The sequence below is a fragment of the Dromiciops gliroides genome, chromosome 4 (assembly GCF_019393635.1).
Source record: "Dromiciops gliroides isolate mDroGli1 chromosome 4, mDroGli1.pri, whole genome shotgun sequence".
Taxonomy (NCBI): domain Eukaryota; kingdom Metazoa; phylum Chordata; class Mammalia; order Microbiotheria; family Microbiotheriidae; genus Dromiciops; species Dromiciops gliroides.
The window spans coordinates 236,187,333-236,211,212 of record NC_057864.1 but is presented as its reverse complement, the minus strand read 5'-3'; the positions used below and the strand labels follow the sequence as shown (position 1 = coordinate 236,211,212).

Here is a 23,880-nt window from a genome sequence, read left to right as displayed (position 1 = left end):
AGGTGAAAACATTTACCATTTGGATATTATTTTATTCCCCTGAAAAAATCCCTAAATTAATTCCCCCCCCCCAAATTTTGGTATGTGTGGAGTGGAAAGTTATGGGGGTGAAGCAGGTATAGAATCTATCTTCTGCAGTAGGTACTATAGCAAAGCCAATTCCTAAGGGATTTTAGGGGTCCTTTGTGACCATGACTCCAAATCCATCAGTCTTTATACTGTGTGTCACGGAGTCATACATAGCACCTTAAAGCATATTGCAGTGGAAAGACTGATGGATTCAGCGTGAGAACTGAGTGGGTTTGAGTCCTGGATGTTCCATTTACTGGCTATGTGACTTTTAGTAGGTCATTTGACCTCTGAACCTCAGTTTCCTCATTTGTTAAATGAGAATTATTTCAGTTGTAATACCTGTATAACAGGATTATTGATAGAATTAAATGAGATAATGTATATAAAGTATTTTATAAATCATAGGGCCCTATAGAAATAGAAGCTATAATCTTAATAAATTTCAAATAGAGTAGAATTCACCAAGAAGAATGTTCATTCAATCAGAGCATACCAAAGCAAGGCCTTACCTACTTAAGCATGAGTTTATACTTCCTTTTTCAATTTTTTTTTCAGACAAAGGTATTTTAAGGCAGCTATAATCTCAGTGGAGCAATAATTTCATGTGATATGAATCACTGACTACCCAGAATGACCCCAATTATTATTCATTTACCTTCAGGATCCTTCATACATCTCCTATCTTCCATTGCTTTTCTCTGCCTATGAATTTGGGCTATTAAAATGTATTGCTACCACCATTCCTTAGTTAATATTATTGTTGACATTTCCTTGACTATTTCTTTAAATTGCTTCCACAAGAAGACTTTGTACTTTGTTTTTATTAAGTAAATAGATGATAAAATTTCTAGCCATTGTTCTTTTGCTGCACCTAAAATATCTAAAAAAATACCTAAAACACTGGATAAAACATTGTTATTAAAAGTTACTCCATTTAAACATAATCAGCACCCTTGCTATTCTGCATTTGTGAGGGTCATGGATATGTTAAAAATTCAGAGTGATAATGTGCAGCAGGGATTATGTCTCTTCCATAATCTTTCAGGGAATAAAAACATGAAAAAGAATAGAGAGGGGGGCAGCTAGGTGGCCCAGTGGATAAAGCACCAGCCCTGGATTCAGGAGTACCTGAGTTCAAATCCGACCTCAGACACTTGACAGTTACTAGCTGTGTGATCCTGGGCAAGTCACTTAACTCCCATTGCCCCGCAAAAAAAAAAAAAAAAAAAAAAAAAAAAAAAAGAATAGAGAGTATCATCAAGGCAAGTGAGTCCGAATGGGGTGTATTACAAAGTTTGAGTTTTCATTGCTGGTTAAATATTGAGCATCTATAATGTGCTAATAAGTGTTGAAATATGCAAGGCTGTTTGAAGATAAACTCTTTAAAACAGATCAATACATGGTGAGATTACCATTGTGTAGTTTAATAAAGCATGTCAGAAAGTTCAAAGATTTCAAAATACTATATAAAAGTACCTAAGGCTAAAGCAGTGTGTTGCTATGTTTGCAGAGATGAGGTTGGAAAAAGGATTCCTGAATTACATGTATGTTTTAAGTACTTATTGACTACAAATGTCCCTTCAAATTTGAAAATTCCATAGTTCTAATATTTCTAGTGCCTATATTCACCTCAAGAACAGCATGAAAATGTCCCTATTCCCCAAATCAGGATCTTATAACAATTATGCGTTGGGTTTTAACCATTTAGATTGATGAAGACATTGTCCTGTTAAAGGAAACATTCTACCTGGACATTGTCTTTAATTCTGTGACAGGTCCATATTTCTTTGGTCATTTCAGAACAATTCCAGCAATTTAATTGGAATACAAAAGCACAGAATAAGATAAGGGGATTAGAATTCCATGAAGGTTCTGTGTTCCCATGTCACAAATAGAGATTCACAGAATCTGAGCATTAAAAGGAACCTCTCAGATCATCTTGCCGACCTTACAAACCATTCTTACATCTTTGATTCCCTAACAGCTAGTCATCCAACCTATAACTGAATAATTCTAGTGACCTAACTGCTTATTCCTTTGTGAGACACACGTTCTATACAGAAAGATAATCACATGAAGCCAAAACCTGCTTCTCTTCAACTTAACACTAATTTATAATATTAATCTTTCTTCCTGGAACAATATAGAACAGGTCAAATCCCAATTACACATGATAACCCTTCAGTTTAATTCTACAAGCATTTAAGTGTCTTGCCTATTGTGTGCTATGCACTGTGCAAAGTACGGGAGATACAGTGACAAAATTGAAATAGTTCCTGTCTGCAACAAGCTTATATTCCACTTGGGGAAAACATTATGCATGCAGATGAATTAATTCTATTATCTTTTTTATGCAGATTACAAGATCTACCTTTCCAGCAAGCTCTAGTTTCTTTCTTGAGCAAGTCTTTCATCATCAACTACCTTTTAGACATCTCAAACTCTGGATGTCCCATAGGCATCTCAAACTCAATGTCTGAAAGAGAATTCATTATCTTACTCCCCACTCACTAACCTCTTTACAATATCCTTATTACTCTTGAGGACACCATTACTTTCCTTATTCACGCAGGCTCCATCTCAGTGTCATTCTCTATGACTCTCACCCCACATATCCAATCTATTGAAAAATCTTATGAGTCTCTCACATATGAGTCTCTACTCACCCTAGTTCAGGCCCTCCTTACTCTTACCTGACATTGCGATAGTCTTTTTTTTTTTTTTTTTTTAGTAAGGCAATTGGGGTTAAGTGACTTGCCCAGGGTAAGTGTTAAGTGTCTGAGGTCGGATTTGAACTCAGGTACTCCTGACTCCAGGGCCAGTACTCTATCCACTGCGCCACCTAGTTGCCCCTGCAATAGCCTTTTAATTGGTCTGTTTAGCACAAGTGTCTCCCCACTCCAAACCATCTGCCACTCAGCTGCCAAAATGATTTCCCTAATGTGTACATCTGATCATATGGCAACCCCCTCACCTTAATAAACTATGGTGTAGTGGTTCCCATTTAGCGGTTTGTGAATCCCTTAAGAGTTCATGATGATAGTTCAAAAGGTTTAGGCTAAAATTCTTTAGTGGTACCTTAAGCATTGAATAATTGCCCATTTATGTCATAAATATATTTTTCATCTTTGACAACAAGTATGTGTGTTTGGTGCATTATAGGCTTGTTGCTACAGGAATTCAAAACTGTCATGGTCATGCTCACAGTGATTTTGGTGTTCATGAAGTGATTTCACAAAACTCTGACCACTTCTGATTAAATGTAACCTGTTTTTGCATTTTCTTAGCTTGTCATCAAATTGTTTCCAAATTGCTACAACGGTTCAACTTTCAAGCACAAACCAGTTCCCGATGTATGATCAAATGCATATGCATACTCTCATTTGTATTCTGTACACTGAACTAAATTAGCTCCCTTCTTGCCCTGTGTTACCCTGTACTTTTATCTTATCAGCTATGGTAATCAAGTGATCCAGATGTTATGAACTTTATGTTCCTGCAATGCAGATGTCAGACTGTTTGATAAACCGAGCCTGGGCAATCAAATTACAATCTACTTTGAAATTATCATTGACCATCACAGACATTCTACAGAAATAAACCTGATATTGCCTTCGCTGCAGTATTAAGGCTATTTTCTGATTTAAACTTAACCTCCAATTATATTACTATTCTATCTGATGGATTGTTAAAGAACTATTTGACAGCACTGGTCAATAGAATTTTTGTGAGAGCATAGCCTGTGGGCCAGTGGTAGAAAAGAAGGCAGGCACATCTAAAGAGATTCTTTCATATAAACATTGTTAAAAATGAAGCAAAATATGGTGTTGAACTTTAAGTACATCTACCCCAATAAAGCTCTTGTTAGCCAGTAGAAAAGTAAATATTTTATATTGTAACTAGCTATTCATTTTTAACAATCAGTTAGAGGTGGCTAATTTTTTTTTAAAACCATAAATAAATGTCCATTTCTTGGCAATTGTTAGCATATTCAATGAAATTTATAAAATATAAAAATGTAATGTAAAATCTTGCATATGAGGTCTTGCTGCATTACTTCTTTTAATTCTTATAGAATATGCCATATAAAATACTCATGATTATTTTACAAAGTTTTCAACTTTATGCTTAAGGACTTGATAAAATTTCATATTTTATGATTATATAATATAAATTTTAATTTGGAGCTTTTTTTAGGGGCAGCTAGGTGGCGCAGTAATATAAGTAAATTCTGAGAAAAGACACTTTCCACCAGAAAATGAGCTCACCAGTATACCATGACTCAAACTTGGTGCATCTCCCATTATTTAAGTTCATAGCTGCATTGTTCACCAAAATTAGAGGAAGTAAATCTCGCAACTCCCCAGTGATCTTTTTGCATTGCAGCTATAAAGATAGTTCAATTATTTTTGTTAGGTTGTACTGATGCTTTTTTTTATACCATGGTTATCTCCTAATATTAAAGGAAGCTAGGCGGCACAATGTATAGAACACTGGTCCTGGAATCAAGAAGACCTGAGTTCACATCTAGTCTCAGACACTTAGTAGCTGTGTAAAGGCAGCTAGATGGTGCAGTGGATAGGGCTAGACTCATCTTTCTGAGTTAAATTCTGGCCTCAGATACTTACTATCTGTGTGACCCAGGACAAGTCACTTAATCCTGTTTGCCTAAGTTCCTCATCTGTAAAAATGAGCTGGAAAAGCAAAAGGCAAACCACTCACATGGGGGCACGAAGAGTTGGACACAAATGAAACAATGCAATTGACTTCTGTCTACCTTAGTTCCTTCATCTGTAAAATGGGGTCAATAATTTCACCTATCTCCCAGGGTTGTTGTGAATATAGTCATACACACACATAGGTATATACACATACACACATATGCACACATATACATACATATGCATATACACATACACACATATATACATACATATATATATACACATATAAAGTATTTTACAAACCTTAAAGTGCTACATAAATGCCAGCTATTGTTGTTGTTGTTTTATACTTTGCCCTCAACATTGACCCCAACTTTGTAATAAAGAAAAAATTACTAAAACAAGACCACAACATTCTGAACTCTCCATAGTCCTCCATGTCCCTTCTGAGAGAAGTGTGTTTCTATCAATTCTTCTCCCAGATTAGGATTGATAAATGCATAACTTGGACATTTGTCAAACATAGTTATGTGCATGCAAGATAAAACTAAAAAAAAAATCTAATACAAAAAAGGTCAAATCTTGTAGAGCAGTTTGTTACTTTCTTTGTGTCTTCAGCACTAAGCATGGTGCTTGGCACATAATAAATACTTAATAAATCTTTGATGACTGATAGACTGACTAAAAAGTAATTTGGATGAGGAGTGAGGACCCTAACAGGTTGGGGAATCAGGAAAGGCCTTTTATTGAAGTGTCACTTGAACTGAGACTTAAAGGAAGCTAGGAATGCCAAATGTTGGAACTGAGGAGAGGAAAGCCTTCCAGGTATGGGGAACAATATGTACGAAGGTACCAAGATAAGCAATGGAATGTTGTATACAAGGGGAATGTAGAGTGTTTGTATGAGATCAGCCCACAGAGAAAGTTGGATGCACAAATGTGAAGGGCTAAAAAAAAAAAGACAAAAACAGAAACAAATGTGATGGGCTTTAAATGCCAAACAAAAAGAATTTTTGTTTTAAGAAGCAATAAGGGACTGAGTTAGGACAGTGGCCATGTGAGTGGCCAAAGGGATTGATGTGGGAGCTGTTCACTATATATTTGAGGAAAGCTCTCATGTCTTCCCTCTTCCTCTAGATATTTACCAGACAAAATATCTCTAATTTCCTCAATCATTTTTCATGGAGGGGGAAGAGGAATATAAAGGAATAAGCATTTATATAGCATCTACTATGTGCCAAGCACTGTGATAAGTGCTTTACAAATAGTATCTCATAACCCTGTGAGGTAGGTGCTGTTATTATCTCCATTTTATAGTGGAGAAAAGTGAGGAAAATGGAATAAATTACTTGCCCAAGGTCACACAACTCAGATACTGACTGGATTTGAACTCGGGTCTTTCTAACTCCTTATAACATAATGCTAAGACCGCCTCCCCCATACTGGTTGCCCTCTCCTAGATATGTTTGTCAGGCTTTTTTCTAAAATATGTTGCCTAAGAAAAGAAAGAAAGGAAGGAAGGAAGAAAGAAAGAAAGAAAGAAAGAAAGAAAGAAAGAAAGAAAGAAAGAAAGAAAGAAAGAAAGAAAGAAAATATGTTGCCTAGAACCCAATCACAATATCCCAGTTATGGGTAGATTAGAATGAATGACAGTGGGAATGTTACCTTTCTTATTCTATTCATGCTGTCCAAGACTACAAGAAATTTTTTTAGTAACATGTTGATATTACAGTCTGATAAAACATCAAAGACTTTTCACATGAAATACAATTAAGTCATTTTTCTGACATCCTGTCATAAAAGGAAACTGAGGTAAACAGGGTTAAGTGACTCGCCCAGGGTAATATGACTTGTGTCTAAGATTGAATTTTAACTAAAGTCTAGCCCCAGGCAGCTAATCACTGAATCACCTAGCTGCCCCAAGACCCTAATAAAAAAACCAAAAACTGAATAGGACACAGGATGGGACCGCCTGACCTTTGCCATGCCCCTTGAGATATCCTTCCAAATTGATAATCATATATTAATCAATATTTTGGGGGTATAGTTGTTTTAAGTAGCTATGAATCCAGCAAACTCTCTTATTATTCAAACTACATTTTGCCATCTGTTCACAAAGACATCAAGGGAAGCAGTTATATAACTTGTTAAAATCCCAGGGTCACACCGCTAGTAAGTGTGAAGTGTCTGAGACCAGATTTGAACTCAGATCCTCCTGAATCCAGAGCCAGTGCTTTAACCACTGAGCCACCTAGCTGCCCCATTGTATTTATTTTTCTCCGCCCTGAAATTGTAATAAGCTATCTGTATTTATTTTTAACATTTTTAATTTAAAAATATTTTGAGTTCCAAATTTTCCCTCCTTCCCACCTCTCCCCCATTCATTGAGAAGCTAGCAATGTGATGACTATTATACATGTTAAGTCATGCAAAACATTTTCACATTAACTATGCTGCAAGCCTAATAATAATAGTAATGATTAAAAGCAAGAACAATTTAAAAAGTTTTTAAGGTATCCTTCAATCTTCATTCAGAATTCATCAGTTCTCTCCCTGGAGGTGAATAGCATTTTTCATTATGGGGTCCTTTGGAATTGTCTTGGATCATTGTATTAATCAGAGTATCTAATTCTTTTGAAGTTAATCATCTTATAATATTAGCATGACTTACTCTTTTTAAAAAAAAATTTTTTGGGGCAGCTAGGTGGCGCAGTGGATAGAGCACCGGCCCTGGATTCAGGGTACCTGAGTTCAAATCCGGCCTCAGACACTTAATACTTACTAGCTGTGTGACCCTGGGCAAGTCACTTAACCCCAACTGCCTCACTAAAAAAAAAAAAAAAAATTTGGTGAGGCAATTGGGGTTAAGTGACTTGCCCAGGGTCACACAGCTAGTGTTAAGTGTCTGAGGCCGAATTTGAACTCAGGTCCTCCTGAATCCAGGGCCAGTGCGCTATCCACTGCACCACCTAGCTGCCCTGCATGACTTACTCTTAACAAATCCATGTAGGCTTATTGCAATCATCACTTCCTTTTCTCAGTGCTCAAAGGGTGTTTCATGATATAACTTAGAATTTTGCTGAAATGATGGGATTAAGTCATAATCAGCAATCTGCAGTTTGTTTGAGGAACCTTTTTTCCTATTATTTAAACCAAGAACCCTAATCTCTAAATTTATGATGTCTCTTTTTTCTGCATGTTTCCTCAGATTGATAATGGCTCAGGAGTTATCTTTTGGTGTGTATATTTTTTTGTTGTTTGGTTTGGGTTTTTTGGTATCCTGGAATTTGGTTATTCTAAGCCTGGAAATTTAAGTTCATTTAAATCAACTAGATGCTCTTCTACTACCACTTCACTTATCTGGGCTTTAAAATCCCTTTCAACCTTAATTGTTTTACCTTTTCACATCTGAAGATCTTTCTCCTTGATAGCAAAGATAGAAGCAAATTTGGAGTTAGCTGAATAATTCTGCTTTTTCTCTTTCATTATATGTGGGGTTGGGCTTTTTTTTAGCCATTTTCCTTCTTTTTGATTTTTCTTTAGTTGTCTTTTGAAGGGCATTCCCTTAGTATAGGAAGGAGAGCAGAGAGCTGCTCAGAAATAAAATACAACTATAAGAGAACACTTTGTTGGTGTAGGGAGGTTAAAAGTAGTACAGTGGATAGAATGCTGGGCCTAGAGTAAGGAAGAACAGAATTTAAATCTTCAGACACTTACAAGCTGTGCGACGCTGGGCAAATCAAATAATCTCTGTTTGCCTTAATTTCTTCAAGTGTAAAATAGAGAAAATAATAGTGCCTACCTCACAGGGCTGTTGTGAGGAGCAAATGAGATAATGTTTGTAAATTGATTAGCACAAATTAGGCACTTAAATGCTTATTCCTTCTTTCCCCTATCATCAATGGAATTTTAACAAAATTGTTTGATTTACAGAAGAATTTTTCTTTAACGTTAATTTGTCAAAGATTTCATTCATTTCCTCAACATTGAAAGATATTTTATTTGTTTCTTTACTCCAATGTCCCAGTATGTCTGTGATTTCATCAAGGAGGATATTCCATCCAACAATGCAGATCACATATCATCCATGCTGGCTCATCCTGGACCACAATTTCTCAGGTCCTTCCATGAGTTTGCCATAAGGGAACCATCCAACAAACTCAGAATCTTCCTTTCTTTCTCTTGATAGCATGAAGATACCAGTGGAGTATATGGACATCCTTCAGTTATCCTTTACCTTCACCACATGACCAACCAACCAATTTATCTTCTTTTTCAATCATACATTTCTTTCATGATATTCTTTATATCACTTATTTCTAAATTCATTGCAGTAGCTGTTCATGTCCATCACATAGCCATTGTTCCTCGTGTGATGATTATCTTCAATTTTAAGAGACTGGAGTCATATAACATCTCTTTGGAAGATTATTGGTATTAAAAAGATGGAACCTTGTTTCAGGGAGAATGTTAGGATCATCAAAAGAGCAAATTCCCAAATGCAATGCAACTTGCTCCCTGCCTATTAATTTTGGGGGCCAACACATTGTCTGTTAGTGGTATTTGGCTAAGATATATGCTTATGGATAATCTATTTAAGTTATCCACATATCACAGTCTGGAAAATAAACTAGTTCATCCGCTTGTTTTTTTTTCCTTAATGATTCTCATACATTCTGTGTTTCTGAACATTTTCTTTCTAACTTTCAATTCTCATTCTTATACTAAGGGAATGCCTGTTGTCCTGTTGTCCAGAGTAAACTTGTGAGATACAATATTTCTACAAATTTTATAGCAGAAAATTACAAGAACACAAAATCTTTTGAGAATAAGAGGCATGGGGCAGCTAGGTGGCGCATTGGATAGAGCACCAGCCCTGGAGTCAGGAGGACTTGAGTTCAAATCCGGCCCCAGACACTTAACACTTACTAGCTGTGTGACCCTGGGCAAGTCACTTAACCCCAATTGCCTCACCAAAAAATAAAAAAGATTTTAAAAAACAGAGAAAAAAGAGAGAATAAGCGGTATTTCATTTAAAAAAACAACAACAATGATCAGAAATGCCATCTGAAAAGCGGCTTTCTCATCCTTTTTTGATGAAAAGCACTTCAAAAATTAATGTTCAACTGAAAAACTGAATTTAAGAACATGTGTACATTATATTTTGTGCTAATTTTGCTTTTTCAGTGGCACTGCTGACTTGTTTGCTACTTGTTCCATGGAAGATATCCGAGTGTGGCACACCTCTTCTAACCGGGAGCTGTTACGGATCACTGTGCCCAATATGACCTGCTATGCTATTGACTTCATGAGGGATGGCAAAAGCATCATTTCAGGTAGTGTTCTTGTAAGCATAAGAATAAGAAGTATAAGAAATAAATTCAGATCCACAATATAGGTTTGATTATTGCATTTTTATTTCATTTTGGCTCCTACAACATAGTTGATCTAGAACAGCCCTTCACCTATTATTCTTGCTTGTTTAAAGCTCCCTTAAAGTCTAACTCTTGTAGGAAATAATTTCGAACATAAGGTAACTGTGGGCATTTTTATTTCAAATGACTGGATAGCTTTACCAAGTCTCCTGTTTGCACCTCAAACTCCACATCCGAAACTGATCTCAACACCTTACCTCCTTCCATACCAACCCTTCCTACAAATGTCATTATTTCTGTTCCCTTTTACCCAGGGTTGAACCTCAGCTTAACTTCCCATTGCCTCATGACACATATCTAATCAGTTGTCCAATACTGTGAATACTATCTCCAAAGCATACCTCACATTTTTATCCTCTTTCTTCCCTCACACTGCCAGCACCCTAGTTTAGGCACTTGTTACCATTTACCTGCAATACTGCAATAATATTCTAATTGTGGGGCAGATAGGTGGTGCAGTGGATAAAGCACCGGCCCTGGATTCAGGAGGACCTGAGTTCAAATCCGACCTCAGACACTTGACACTTACTAGCTGTGTGACTCTGGGAAAGTCACTTAACCCCCATTGCCCAGCAAAAAATATTCTAATTGTGTTTCCAGCCTCCAGTCTCTCCATTCTTCAATCCACCCTTCACAGAAATGTAAAAATATTCTTCCTTAAGGCAAAAGACTCATGAATTCCATATTGTGCCCCTGCTCAAGAACTTTATTTTTTAAAATGTAACTATTTTATTTTACTTTTTGTTAATTAATAAGTATTACTTTTCTCTTGCTCCTACCTCCCATCCACTGAAAATAAAAAAAACAAAAACTTTTAAACACATTATGTCAAGAAAAACAAATTCTCAAACTGACTATTAAAAAAAATGTGTAGCTCATTCTGAAGCCTAAGTCCATCACTTCTCTATCAGAAGATGCTTCATCATTAGCCTTCTGGAATCATGGTTAGTTATTGGACTGATCAGAGTTCTTAAGTCTTTACTTCAGCTGAAGTCTAATAGATTTTGCTCCAGTCCCTTATTTTAACACTGTGTGAATCTTATGTTTCAAGTGTGTTTCTTGTAAGCACCAGATTGTTGAATTCTGATTTCTAATCAATTCTGCCATCCTCTTTCATTTTATATTTAAGTTCATACTATTTGTATTATGGGGCAGCTAAATGGCACAGTGGATAGAGCACTGGTCCTGAAATTGGGAGGACCTGAATTAAAATCTCACCTCAGACACTCACTAGCTGTGTGACCCTGGGCAAGTCACTTAACCCCAATTGCCTTATACATCTGGGGTCATCTCCAGTCATCCTGATATGTACCTTGCCACTGGACCCAGATGGCTCTGGAGGAAAGAGTGAGGTTGGTGACCCTGCACAGCCCTCCCTCACTGAAATCCAATTCACTGCAAGTCATGACATCACCCTGATGTCATGGTCCTCTTCAAGAATTAAGGACAAACAAAAATGATAACAACAATTTGTATTCACAGTTATGATCATTAATTGTGTATTTTCCTCCATATTCTCCTCATATCTTTCCTTCTATTTATTTCCCACCCCTTCTTATATAGAAAAAGGTATTGAAAAAGAATGAGTGTGGTCAACATCAGTATTCTAGTTTTGGTGCAATCTACTTCTGATCCCTTGTTCTCCCTTCTCTTTCATCCAAAGCCTAATCATGAGTCCTTATTCTTTCTTTTAAATCCCTCTTCTCAATGAAGAGTTTACATTACTTAGGCCTAATCCCTTCCTTAATCTGCTTTCCCTTTTGTTCCACTCATTCCTTTTCCCCTTTTCCCCTTTCCTGACTGTTTCCTTGTTATTTCTGTACCAACTGTGGGTGTGTTTTTATATTCTTCCCTCCTTTGACTAGTTTAGATGATAGTGAGATTTGAGTGTAATTTGCTCCCCCTACCCCTTTCTCCTTGTTTGTATAGTCTTCTACCCCAATTATGTGAAATAACTTTTCCACCCATTCTTCTCCCTTTTCCTCCCTATTGTCTAATTTTTCCCTTTCCATTCTTCTTTTATGATCATCATAACATAAGAAAATTTCTCCCAGAACCTGTCTTATTAGACTGCCTACTTGACTTTGGTTGATAATAAAGGGTTTCAATGGGACACATGCATCATTTCTTCATATTAGAATGTAAACAGTTTCTCCTTGATTAGTTCCTTATGATTTTTCACTCATGTTTACCTTTTTATATTTCTCTTTATTTCAAAGTTTCTATGGAACTCAGATTTTTTTTATCAAGAATCCTTGGAAGTCTTCTATTTCATCAAAGATACATTCCTATATACTCTTCCATAGGATTATACTTGGATTTTCTGGGTATATTATTCTTGGCTGAAAACCTCTATCTTTTGATTTCTGGAATATTGTATTCCAAGCTCTCTGCCCCTTTATAGTGGTGCTGCTAAAGCTTGTGTGATCTTGACTGTGGCTCCTTGGTACTTGAATTCTTTCTTTCTAAGTGCTAGCAATATTTTTCTTTGAACTGAAATCTCTGGGTTCTGGCTATGATGTTTCCAGGAATTTTCATTTTTGTGTTTTTTTGAGAGTTACCCATAGGATTTTTCCTATTTTTCACCTTGCCCTCTGGTTCTAAGAGATCTAAGCAATTATCTTTTGATTTCTTGAAATACTATATTTAGGCTCTAGTTTTCCTCATGGTGTTTAGGTAATCTAGTGATTTTTAAATATTTTCTCAAACTGTTATCCAAGTTGGTTGTTTTTGCTATAAGAGTTTACATTTTTGTCCATTTTAAAAGTCTTTTAACTTTGTTTTAATATGTCTTATTGTCTCTTGTAGTCATTAGCTTGTATTTGGTCCATTCAAGTTTTCAGGGAATTTGTTGCTTGGGTAAGGTTTTAAAAGCTCTAGTGCTAATTCTATTTCCAATTCATTCTTCGGTAACTATTTTATTTTCCAAAAATTTCCCTCTAGCTCTCTCATTTCATTTATAACAACATTTAAAAAATGCCTCTTGCTTCATCTTTTCCAAAAAAAAATCTAGTTGAACTTGGGCCCAAGAATTTTTCCTGGAAACTTTTCTTTTTTTCCTTTCTTTTTGTGGAACCTTTTCTTATAGATGTTTTGAATCCATTCTGTTCTTTTGGGTTTTTGTCTTGAGCATTTCTGTTGCCAAGATGCTTTTAAGAGTAGGATTTTTTTTATTTGCTCTTCCAGCTTACTTCCTGACTTCAGATTTTATGTTAGGGCTGGTCTCTGCACTCTTTGGGAGGGAATATTTGGGCTAAGTTTGTGTCCTATTGGTGCTTTGTTGTGGTTATTGAATATTGTATTATTCCAGGATTTTAGGGACTGCCGAGGATGGGGACCTGCAAATTTTCAGTGCAGACAAAGTGGTCTGCTCCAATACAAAGTCTGATCACTCCCTTCTTTGTCTGAGTTCTACCAGTTCCTGACCTGGATTTGAATTTAAACAACACATGTATGGGTTTATTCTTATTTGGCATTCCAGTAGACTTCTGTCTCAGCAACTAGAAAGCTCTGCTGGTTTAGTTATAGAAGTGTAGACCTCCTTTTAATTTGGGTTTCCTGTGCTGGTTGTTCCATTGCATGCTTCAGAATGGGCTAGATTTTGAAAATACGATCCCTGCTCTTCTTTGCTTCTAAGGATCTGAGACACAGAACTTGCTGCTAGCATCTGTGAACACTCCTTATCCAGGAATGCCACCACTAGGCACAGAGATTTTATTTGTTTTATCAAGGGATTAGAGTCCTATTGCTCTATTCTAATTCTATAGCTGTGCATGTTTGTAGTTTTAAAGAGGGAACAATGTAAGCAGTAATAGAAAAATGTCAAGGATGTTATGACATTCTGTGGTTTCTGTGTTTGCCTCATAGGCAACCATATGATTTGTATGAATGAGTTTGCCACATTGGCTCTAATTGTCAAGATCTCTCCAAGATTGAGTTAATCTTGTTCTTTGTCTTCAATTCCTAGGTCAAAATTAAGTCTATTTTTAAAACTCCCTATATCTAGGGATACATCTGCAGGCACTGGAAAGTCATCAAAGTATAGCTTTTCTGAATCAACTCTCAAATTGGGGGATTTGGTGTTCTCTGTCAGTACTTGCTTCCTATTTCTTGTAATATCCTGTACTAGAGGCATGAATGGTCAGGGTGTAGAATGATCAAATCCAAATTTCTGTCCACAGTATTTTGCTAATATCTTAAATAGGCTGAAATTGGTCTCAAGTAAAAGAAGTTTGCAGTTTCAAAGCTTTCTAACCAGTCATCATTGGGATTGGGCCATTAGTGGCCATGGAATTTCTAACCCAGTCAAGATAGGGAAATACAGTCTCAAAAGAAAAAAAACACACACACACAACAACAACCAAAAAATCCTTTCATATAAATAAATACACACACGTCCTCTCTTTCCAAACATGTATGAAGAGTATGTTGATATTTTGGCATGTGACTTTCTGTTACCTACATTTACTTGTTATCCTTTCTTTTCAAGCTCTTAAAATCTGGCTTTGTTCCATGACCACATTGAAACTGGTCTCTCAAAAGTTGCCAAAAACTTCTTAAATGCCAAATCTAGTGCTTGAGTGCTGAGGGGTAAATGAGGTTTAGACATCCCCCACAACAGGAGGCAAGATGTGTGATGACCTCAGAAGGGGATTTTGGTACAGGTTATATGGTACCAAGTCCAACATAGATTACCCTTCCTCCTCCTGCACAGTAACACACATACTTCCTAATCCAGACCCTGAGAATCTAAACAATCTAGGAAAATTTTAGGGGATTAATATGTGTGAGGTGGAGGAGAGGGGAGTATGATTTCTGACAATAAACAGTCCTCAGTCTTAGGCTCTCTTCACTACCTCTCTCCCTATATCATCTTCCATACTGTCTCTTATCTATGCTTTATATGATTCTACATCTTGGGTTGAGATGAATTTATTAACCTTGTTTGCATTTCATTTCTTTGTTCCCCCAGCTTGGAATGATGGTAAAATCCGTGCATTCACTCCAGAGACAGGTCGACTGATGTATGTCATAAACAATGCTCACAGCATTGGAGTGACAGCCATTGCTTCTACAAGTGATTGCAAAAGAATCATCAGTGGAGGTGGTGAAGGGCAGGTGTAGTATTTGAAGCAATGTAGTTGGTATTTAATTTGGAAAAACTATTAAGTGTCACAATCATAGGCAAAATGAAAATCATTTTTGAAGAGAAAGGCTGTACATAAACTTCACTTTAAAATATTAATGTGGGGCAGCTAGGTGGCGCAGTGGATAGAGCACTGGTCCTGGAGTCAGGAGTACCTGAGTTCAAATCTGACCTCAGACACTTGACACTTACTAGCTGTGTGACCCTGGGCAAGTCACTTAACCCCAATTGCCTCACCAAAAAAAACCCAGTAATGTGAGCAATCCCATATAAAACCATCCATTTGGGATTTAATTCTTTTCTTTCACTTCAGTTTGTTTTAATGGATTGTAATTTATATAGAACCAAACAAAGACACTATAAGATTTTGAGCTATGTCAAGTGTAGAAATATCATTCTTCTTACAGTCAGGATTCTGAATAAATTTATATATAAGAGCAAGAGATGAGAAGAGTAAGAATGGGGGAAAAATAGGTTATAAAATTGGTGCCTCCACACCATTTTTGTAATTTCAACCTTATGGGATTTTTTGTTTCCTTTCTAAAAGCTGCCTCTGAAATTTAGGTGCTCTGCTAGCAGGAGCCCCATAGGGACCCAAAGGGACCTAGCTCTAAACAATATTCTTTGTCTAAGATTCAGGATAATGGTTCTTTGCCTAAGCCCCCTACAGATTTTTGCAAATTTCATTTGACATTTAAAAAAGACATCTATTAAAACAGCTAAATTTCAACACCCATTAACAAACAGCAAAGAAGATCTTTTGAAAAGTCATAAAAAACCAATAATTTGTTTGGATATTATAAAATGAATGCCATTCTTTGGGTCAGTAGACCTGACTTGAAAATCCAGGCTCTTAACACTTACTGGGTGTGTAACTATAAAGAAGTCATTTAACCTTGTTCCAGCAAAGCTTTTTCAAGCTTTGATCCTCTACTTAGACATTTTGAATTTCCTGTGGCAGTCCTGATTTCAAGAAAAGAAAAATTTTTCATGAGGTATTACAAAAAGAGTATCATTTGTCATATATGTCCTGATTTTTGGCTCTGAGGAGAAAAACAAGGCTCATTGGGATAGGCTAGTCCATCAAAAGTGCAGATACTAGTGTGTTAGAAGTGTTTTTCTTACTGCCCTAAATAAAATTTATTCTATGTCTAATGCCTGTGAGTACACACAGGGAAACCTCATGGCCCTTTGCTTATTAATAGTGTGACCTTGGACAAGTCACTTAACTTCTTCCCTGAGCCTCAGTTTGCTCATCTATAAAATGAAGAGATCAAACTAGGTATTCTCTGAGATCCCTTCCAGATCTTGAATGCCTATTATCCTATGGGAGCATGTGTCATAGAGATGGCTATCAAGATTGTACCTGTGCCTGTGGTGTCAGAAATCAGATCATGGGTTATATTTGGGAGATTCATCTGGGATTATTTATTTTGCAGGCTGTAGGGCATCCCTAGCCTACCTACACTAGTAGTTTGTGAATCACGGTGCTTGCCCTGCAAACACCAAGTCTAGCATGAGTTTAGGGAACATCATATGGTTGCTTGGGGGTGGACCAGGGAAGGGAAGGAGGTGAATGGCCACCATGGCTACATAGCTATTAGAGAACTGAGGCATAAGGATAGGTATTAGCCCTCACTGAGGTTTATTGATTTTTGAGATGTCTATGGTCTGTGATAAGTATTCCACTGAAAAGACTTGGCACACTGCAGTGGAGCCTTCGAGGAAGTATAATTGACTGTGGAAGATATTAGGAAAGATGACAATGTAGCTACTGCCTTATGTGAGTGGCCTAAAACTGTAGAGTCCTCCTGGTGAGATAACTCAGAAAAGAGAGCAGTTGGAAATTCTTGCTAAACAAGATGAAACCCCTCATAGAAGCAGTAAGACTGGAATAGAAGGATTTCTGGGTAGTAAAATACTCTCTTCTTCAGCTAATTGTTTTTTATCCTTCATTCTCAAAGAGGAACATGACAGATGTCATGATTTGCAATGAATTGGATTTCAGTGAGGGAGGGCTGTGCAAAGTCACCAGCCTCACTTTCTCCTCCAGAGCCATCTGGATCCAGTGGAAAGATACATTATCAGGATGACTCATAGTATACTTTGAAGAAACCTTGGTGGTTATTTATTCTGATCCCCATTTTAAATATAGGGAAACTAGAAGTAAAGTGTCAGAGTCACAGAGTAGTAGAACCAAGATTCAATACCTGTCTTCTAACTTCAGACCTAAAACTTTTCCTACTTTTGTGATACCTCCCTAATGGTTTTGCCATCTTGTTTTTTGTTTGTGTCGCCATAAAGGCATCATGGTGTGGTGAATAGAGAGTTGGACTTAAGTCAGGAAGACCTGAGTTCAAGTCTTGCTCCTCTCCCTCTCCCTCCCCTTTCCCCCTCTTCCATAGTGGCTGTATGACCTTGGGCAGATCCCCAAGCTTTCAGCTTCCCCAAGCAACTCTCCAAGATTCAGTTGCAGAACAATTGTTGGTCTGCAGGAGTAGAAGGAGAGACTCCTATTATTCCTGAAAGGGAAAGAAAATGAATCATTCATTTTAAAGGTAGTAAGATAGATTGTGATCAGCTCAATTTTTTTTTTAAAGACTGATGGACAGGTCTTGAAATGACTACATAAATTGTGCCTCAGGGCATCTCACAAAATAGACAATGCTTTGTCTATTTACACAATAGATTCAGCAAAATGAGATTGTAAATTACTGCTTAAGAGAAATAGAAGACCTTAATTCATTTTGTTGGGAAAAAAGAAAAATAATTGCTATGGGCAATTGGAAATATGGTAGAATAGTCAAGAAACTTAGATTAGATGCATTTTTTCATCAATTTAAGGACAATGGAAAGAAGTGGGAGTTTGGATAACTGTATTCTAAAAGTCCTAAAAGTTTACTGCTTAAGAGAAATGGAAAAATGTCACTTAGCTTATCAATATTAACATTTCCCTCCCTAGAGCTAAGGTATCATCAGCAGGATTAATCATAGATCTGTTCTTAGATTAGAAATATGAACTAGATGACCTACAACAGTTTCTGGACTAGGTAGCATAGTAGATAGAAAGATAGCTGGTCCTAGAAGTCAAGAAAACCTAAGTTCAAATTTAGCCTTAAAACTTGAGTTAGGCAAGTTACTTAACTTCTTGCCTCAGTTTCCTCAAGTGTAAAACGGGGATAATAATAGCACCTACCTTCCAGGGTTGTTATGAGGATCAAATGTAAAGCACTTAACACAATGCCTGACCTCCAGTGCATAGAAGATGCTGAATCAATCCTTCCTTCCTTCTTTTCTTTTTTCCTTCCATAGAAGCTTGTAACTTTATATATTTGAGCATCTCAGCTGAGTAACCTCCTCTACCAATTTTGAGTAAGAGATTTGCAACTCAGAAATGAAGTCTCTCTTTGGTGGGGAGGGACAGGACTTGTGATTCATTGATCTAGTTTAGTTGCATACACTGAGTTTGGGTGTATGTTTTTTCACTGTTGTTTTGTTTTGCCTTGAGGTGAGGGTGTGGCAGATAGGCCCTCAATCCCAGAAACTGGAGGAAGCCCTAAAGGAACACAAATCATCAGTATCCTGTATTAAGGTAAAGAAGAATAATGAAGAGTGTGTCACAGCCAGCACAGATGGGACTTGCATTATTTGGGACCTTGTGTACGTACACTGTGATGGTGAGGATGATGGAGTGGCATTGATCAAGTGCCTCCAAAATGTAACGTTACGGTACAGGAGAGTGCATGGTTCTAGGCTTGAATCCAAATTGGAAGATGATTGAAATCAAATGAAGTGACCTTAGGCAAGCCACAGAACCCCTCTAGCCTTAGTTTCCTTGGCTATAAAATGAGGGGGCTTGGACAGTCTAAATTTTAAGATTCCCCTCCAGCTCTCAATCTATGGAAATCATTCCACTGAGAAATGATCTATAAATGTTCTCCTTTTCATTCCTCTTTTAATATTTCTTTTCCTACCCACTTTCCTCAAGTCAGCTAATATGTATACTCCATTCTTGGTAATGTCATATTTTGGACCCACTTCTCTGTGGTTCTCCTGTTCTGTGATCTTCAGTGCCTCACTTTGCTAGATGTTAGATGGAAAAGCATTTTATCAATTAATCTGAACTGTTGTGTTATTGAATTGATAATGATTTAATATATTCTTAGATTATTCACTCACTCTTAGAAGCACAATGCTTTTACTCAAAGGAAAGACTATTTGATACTTTCACTACTTTTGGCAAGTCAGTTCTCTTCTCTGGGCTTCAGTTTCCTCATATTAAGAGGGGGGACATAAGGTTAGATCATTCCCAAAATTTTTTCCAGCTGATAAGCCTACCCCTAACTCTTTACTCAATGTGTGTGTTGAGCTACTCAAACTCTTCCTTACTTAATGTTGAGTCACCCCCTGCCTTAAATAATTTTCTCCAGGACAGGAAAGGTTGAGGGTGAGGGAGAACATAAAGTTTTGCATTTTGGTCATCAGAATGAATAAAAATGCATAAGCAGACAGACATCAACATAACCTCATCCCCCTCCTCAAAGTACTTTTTTTTTCTTCATTGGCTCAGGTACTTCATGTGAAAACCTTAGTATTTAAAAGAAACTGAAAAAAGTAGTTGGTTTTTTTTCAACTGCAAGTATCTGCTATTCAGGAGGGATTTATTGGCAAGTTATCTAGGAAATCCGGAGGGTTGAAGCTCAGGGTGGATCTCAAAACTCATTTTCCAAATGGTTGATCTGAGAATAATGAAGACTTAGTAGGAAGAAGACAGCTAGCTCTTTAGTCTGCATCTCCTAACTGTCTCTATTTGAAGGCAAGGTATTTCTTTGCTTTGCCTGTGGAGCTGAAAAAAGCAAAGCATCTTTTAACAGTCTCTGTTGTGTATAATAAGATGGATGCAAAGACATTGAACAAAGAAGCCTAAACTATGTTTAGGATAAAATCCAAATGATACAATATAGTGGAAAAAGCACTGGATTTGTAGTCAAAAGGCCTGGGTTTGAATCCTACCTTTAGACTTATTAACTGTGTGGCCTTGGGCAACTTGCTGAACCTCTTTGGCTTTGGGGATGGGGGGGTTACCTTTCTTTATCTGTAAAAGGAGGGGTTGAACTAGCTGATCTTGAAAGTCCCTTCTATCTTGAAATCTATGATCTTGGGAGTTTCTTGGGATAGATGAAATAATCCTGAAATGTCTGGCACAGACAATTAGCTGGGGAAGAGCAAGTAAATTCCAGTGCTTTTTACAGCTAGCTATTTTTCAGGCGTCTGAAGAGGAACCAGATGATTCTAGCCAACACTTTATTTCAATGTGTTTGTTACCATCCAGAAGAGTTTCAGATTATCACCAGTGGGACAGACAGAAAAGTAAGTAGCCATACCAGCAAGAGACAAGATACTTTAGAGAGCTAAGATTTATCCCAGAAAGACATAACCAGACTATGGCTAAACCAATTATTATTGCTATTGTTTCGTGAATAAATTTAAAGTGAGAAGGACTAGATATGTGTGGCTTCATAAACTGCCCCAGTTCATTATTACTGAAAAACAAACAGACAAATTTATTAATTGGGACTTCTCTAATTCTTTACTGGAGATAATTGGTCACTGTCCACAAAAAAATTTATCAGGAGAATTAATTGTATAAAGATCTAATGGAGCTACTATTTTAAACTTTGTAAAACCTTAGTTTTACATTAGTTCTCCCTGGACATTAGAAGCACCTTTGCCAATTAATAGCCATTTGTTAAAAACGTATGATTCCTAAATTGCTACCCTCTAATTTTTACAGTTTTCTTTGTTCTCTCCATGTTGCAGCAAGAGAGCTTCAAATAAATCAAAATTAAATAAAAATAGAATTTTCAGGATAAATTTAAATACATAAGTGTTTTTTATTTAACTCTTAACTTTACTCCAAATGCTCTTCCAATTTTTGTTAATGTACATGCACCTTTCAAAGGCTTTTAAACAAAGAGATCCTCCAACATCCTATTTTAATGACTTCATTGTGATATGAAAATGACCTCAAGTTCAAGAACTCAAGTTCTTGAAGCCTAGGCAGAGCTCAAAGGCTTTGAGTATTGGTCAGCTCACTCAAAATTACACAGTTGGCCAGTGAAGTTGTTTCTATTTTTTGTTTTTTAAAAAATTACATCAATTAATGAAATTTCCTACTTAAGGGATAAAGTGATAGTGAAATCACATAGATGAAGGCATGGCTTTTTATAATATTGAAGTATGAAAAAATGATAATAAAAGTAGTTTCTTTATAATTTTTCCTTAATCTCTTTTATTTTTTTACTCTTTACCACTTTTTGAGGAGTAATAAGTACTTCCTTTTGTTAGTATATATTCTATAAGATTCATATACATATAACTACATATTCTTTCATTGCCACAAATTCTTATTAAACACTTCTATCCTGATTTTCAGATTGGTTACTGGGAAGTGTTTGATGGGACAGTAATTAGAGAGCTGGAAGGCTCCCTGTCTGGTTCAATCAATGGAATGGATATTTCATCAGAAGGAGTGCATTTTGTCACAGGTTAGTACTGCAATAAGAAAAGGAAGCAAAATTGTCCTTATTTAAATATATTAGCACGTTATCCTGGAGAGGAAGGATTTTTGTAGCTCCAAGAAAAGCTAAATTAAATTCAGTTTGGGGCCCTGAAGCTTTCATGAAAAATGAGAATTCAGCTGTCAGATATCTCATGGGAAAGAGATACTAAAAAGATAACTCAGGAAAACAAGACTAGTGTCAAGATGAAAATGAAGTAAGACTTAGATTTCATAGGATAAAAGAGATGAAAAGTTGGCCCATAATCACATGCAGTGTGGTAAAGTGGAAAGATTTGGAGTTAGAGAACTTGAGTTTTAATCTCTGTTCTACCATTTATTAGCTTTGTGACCTTGAGTAAGTCAATTTACTTTTCTGAGTCTCAGTTTTCTCATATGTAAATGAGAAGGGACTAGAAAACCAAAAGGACGCTTCTAGTTCTAAATCCTTTGAGGGAATGGAACTCCTTCCTTTTTTATTTCCTATTGAAATATAAATTTTCCTGATGTAATCTATCATGGTACAAATGTATTGAAAACTTTGTCATTAAATAAATTGTTTTTAAAAATCAACTTTCCAAAAAAAAGTCATTGACTGCCAAAAAAAAAAGTTCCTATCAGGGATATGAGCATATTTCGTTTCACACTCCATTTTTTCAGAACATTGATAAACTTCAGAGTATTTGAAGTGTCAGAAATGTTCTCTTACCTTTCAGTTAATCCTAATATGCTGGTTTTTAAAAAAAATAAAAACATCTCATTTCTCACTTCATTTTATATTTAAAGTCCCCATCAACAGAAAATCAGTCCTCTGCAGACCCTCAGTTTCATGTGTATATGTTACTTTCTTTCAGGTGGGGATGACCATTTAGTCAAAGTGTGGAGTTATAATGATGGTGAAGTAACCCACGTTGGAGTGGGACATAGTGGCAACATTATCCGCATGAAGATAAGCCCCCAAAATCAGTACATTGTTAGCGTAAGCGCCGATGGAGCCATTTTGAGATGGAAATTCCCCTTTTCCTCTTGAATTGGTATTGGAACCTCTTGAAGGACATTGTTCATGCTCCTGTTCACCACTGAGGTTGTTTGAGCAAACATTTGAAGCAAAAATTTGTGCTTGTTTCTCTCATTTGTATGTTTGCTCTGTGGTAGAAATAACATTTGATTATATGTCTATTTTTCCTTATTTCCTTTTAAATTTTGTAGTATGGGCTGCTTCAGATATTTGTATTTTTAAATGAGCTTCAGGGAAAAAGAAGACTTTTTCAATGAAACTGATTTGAACTTGGGTATTTTATTCATATTATATTTTTATTACAAATAAAAATCTCATTGATTTGTTTCCTTCATAATTCCTCTATCACCTAAAGTGTTGCAATACCTAATACCTTTCCTAGTAATTATCCTCATGGTTTGTTCTTCAATTAGCAGTGCTGTTGATCTTTAAAAATCTTGATTCTTAATTAAAGCTTGCCACTGTCAAATAACAAAAACAAAGGCTAGAAATTTCAGAGTTAAACCCTACTGGCTTACCAAGTTTCTGTGTGCTAGTTAATTGGGGGGGGGGGGGGCGAAAGTGTGTTCGCTTCATGTCTCAGATGGGAGAGGTAATGTGTTGTTCTGGAAAGGAGGCCAGCCTCAGAATCAGACCCGAGTTTAACCCTCATCTCTGACACATACTAGCTGTGTAACCCTAGATCAGTCACTTAACCTTAAAGTACCTCGGGCAACTCTGTAAGGCTATACCTTGCAGAACAGTTGTCAATTTACCTTGTTAGAGAAAGTTTCCTCACTAAGAGTTTCCTACACCAGTGAAATCACAAGTCGCCCCCCCCCCAAAAAAAAAAAATAGGTCACAGACAGGCCAGGATCCGGGTACTGTGGTTGCACTCACTCTGTAAGCCCAAACTCTAAGAGAACAAATATCAAACCACCCATTACATATGTTTTGTGGGCTCCACTGATTGTGTCCATCCCTAAATTTCATGGAAGAATGAACCT

General features: G+C 36.6%; 1 protein-coding gene across 2 annotated transcripts in view; it reads left to right on the top strand.

The window, feature by feature from the left end:
• The window catches only part of CFAP52 (cilia and flagella associated protein 52), a 57,491-nt gene extending 34,123 nt beyond the window's left edge, over positions 1-23,368 (top strand). The window contains exons 9-14 of one of the 2 annotated variants that reach the window (XM_044000001.1): positions 9,924-10,072; positions 15,144-15,289; positions 18,826-18,977; positions 20,585-20,687; positions 21,754-21,865; positions 22,731-23,368. In XM_044000001.1, coding sequence (XP_043855936.1) covers positions 9,924-10,072; positions 15,144-15,289; positions 18,826-18,977; positions 20,585-20,687; positions 21,754-21,865; positions 22,731-22,906 — 838 coding nt within the window. In that variant the 3' untranslated portion in view covers positions 22,907-23,368. Of the gene's footprint in view, positions 1-9,923; positions 10,073-15,143; positions 15,290-18,825; positions 18,995-20,584; positions 20,688-21,753; positions 21,866-22,730 lie in introns of those variants that run through there. The other variant, XM_044000002.1, reaches the window with a different exon arrangement.
• Positions 23,369-23,880: the final 512 nt, after the last annotated feature.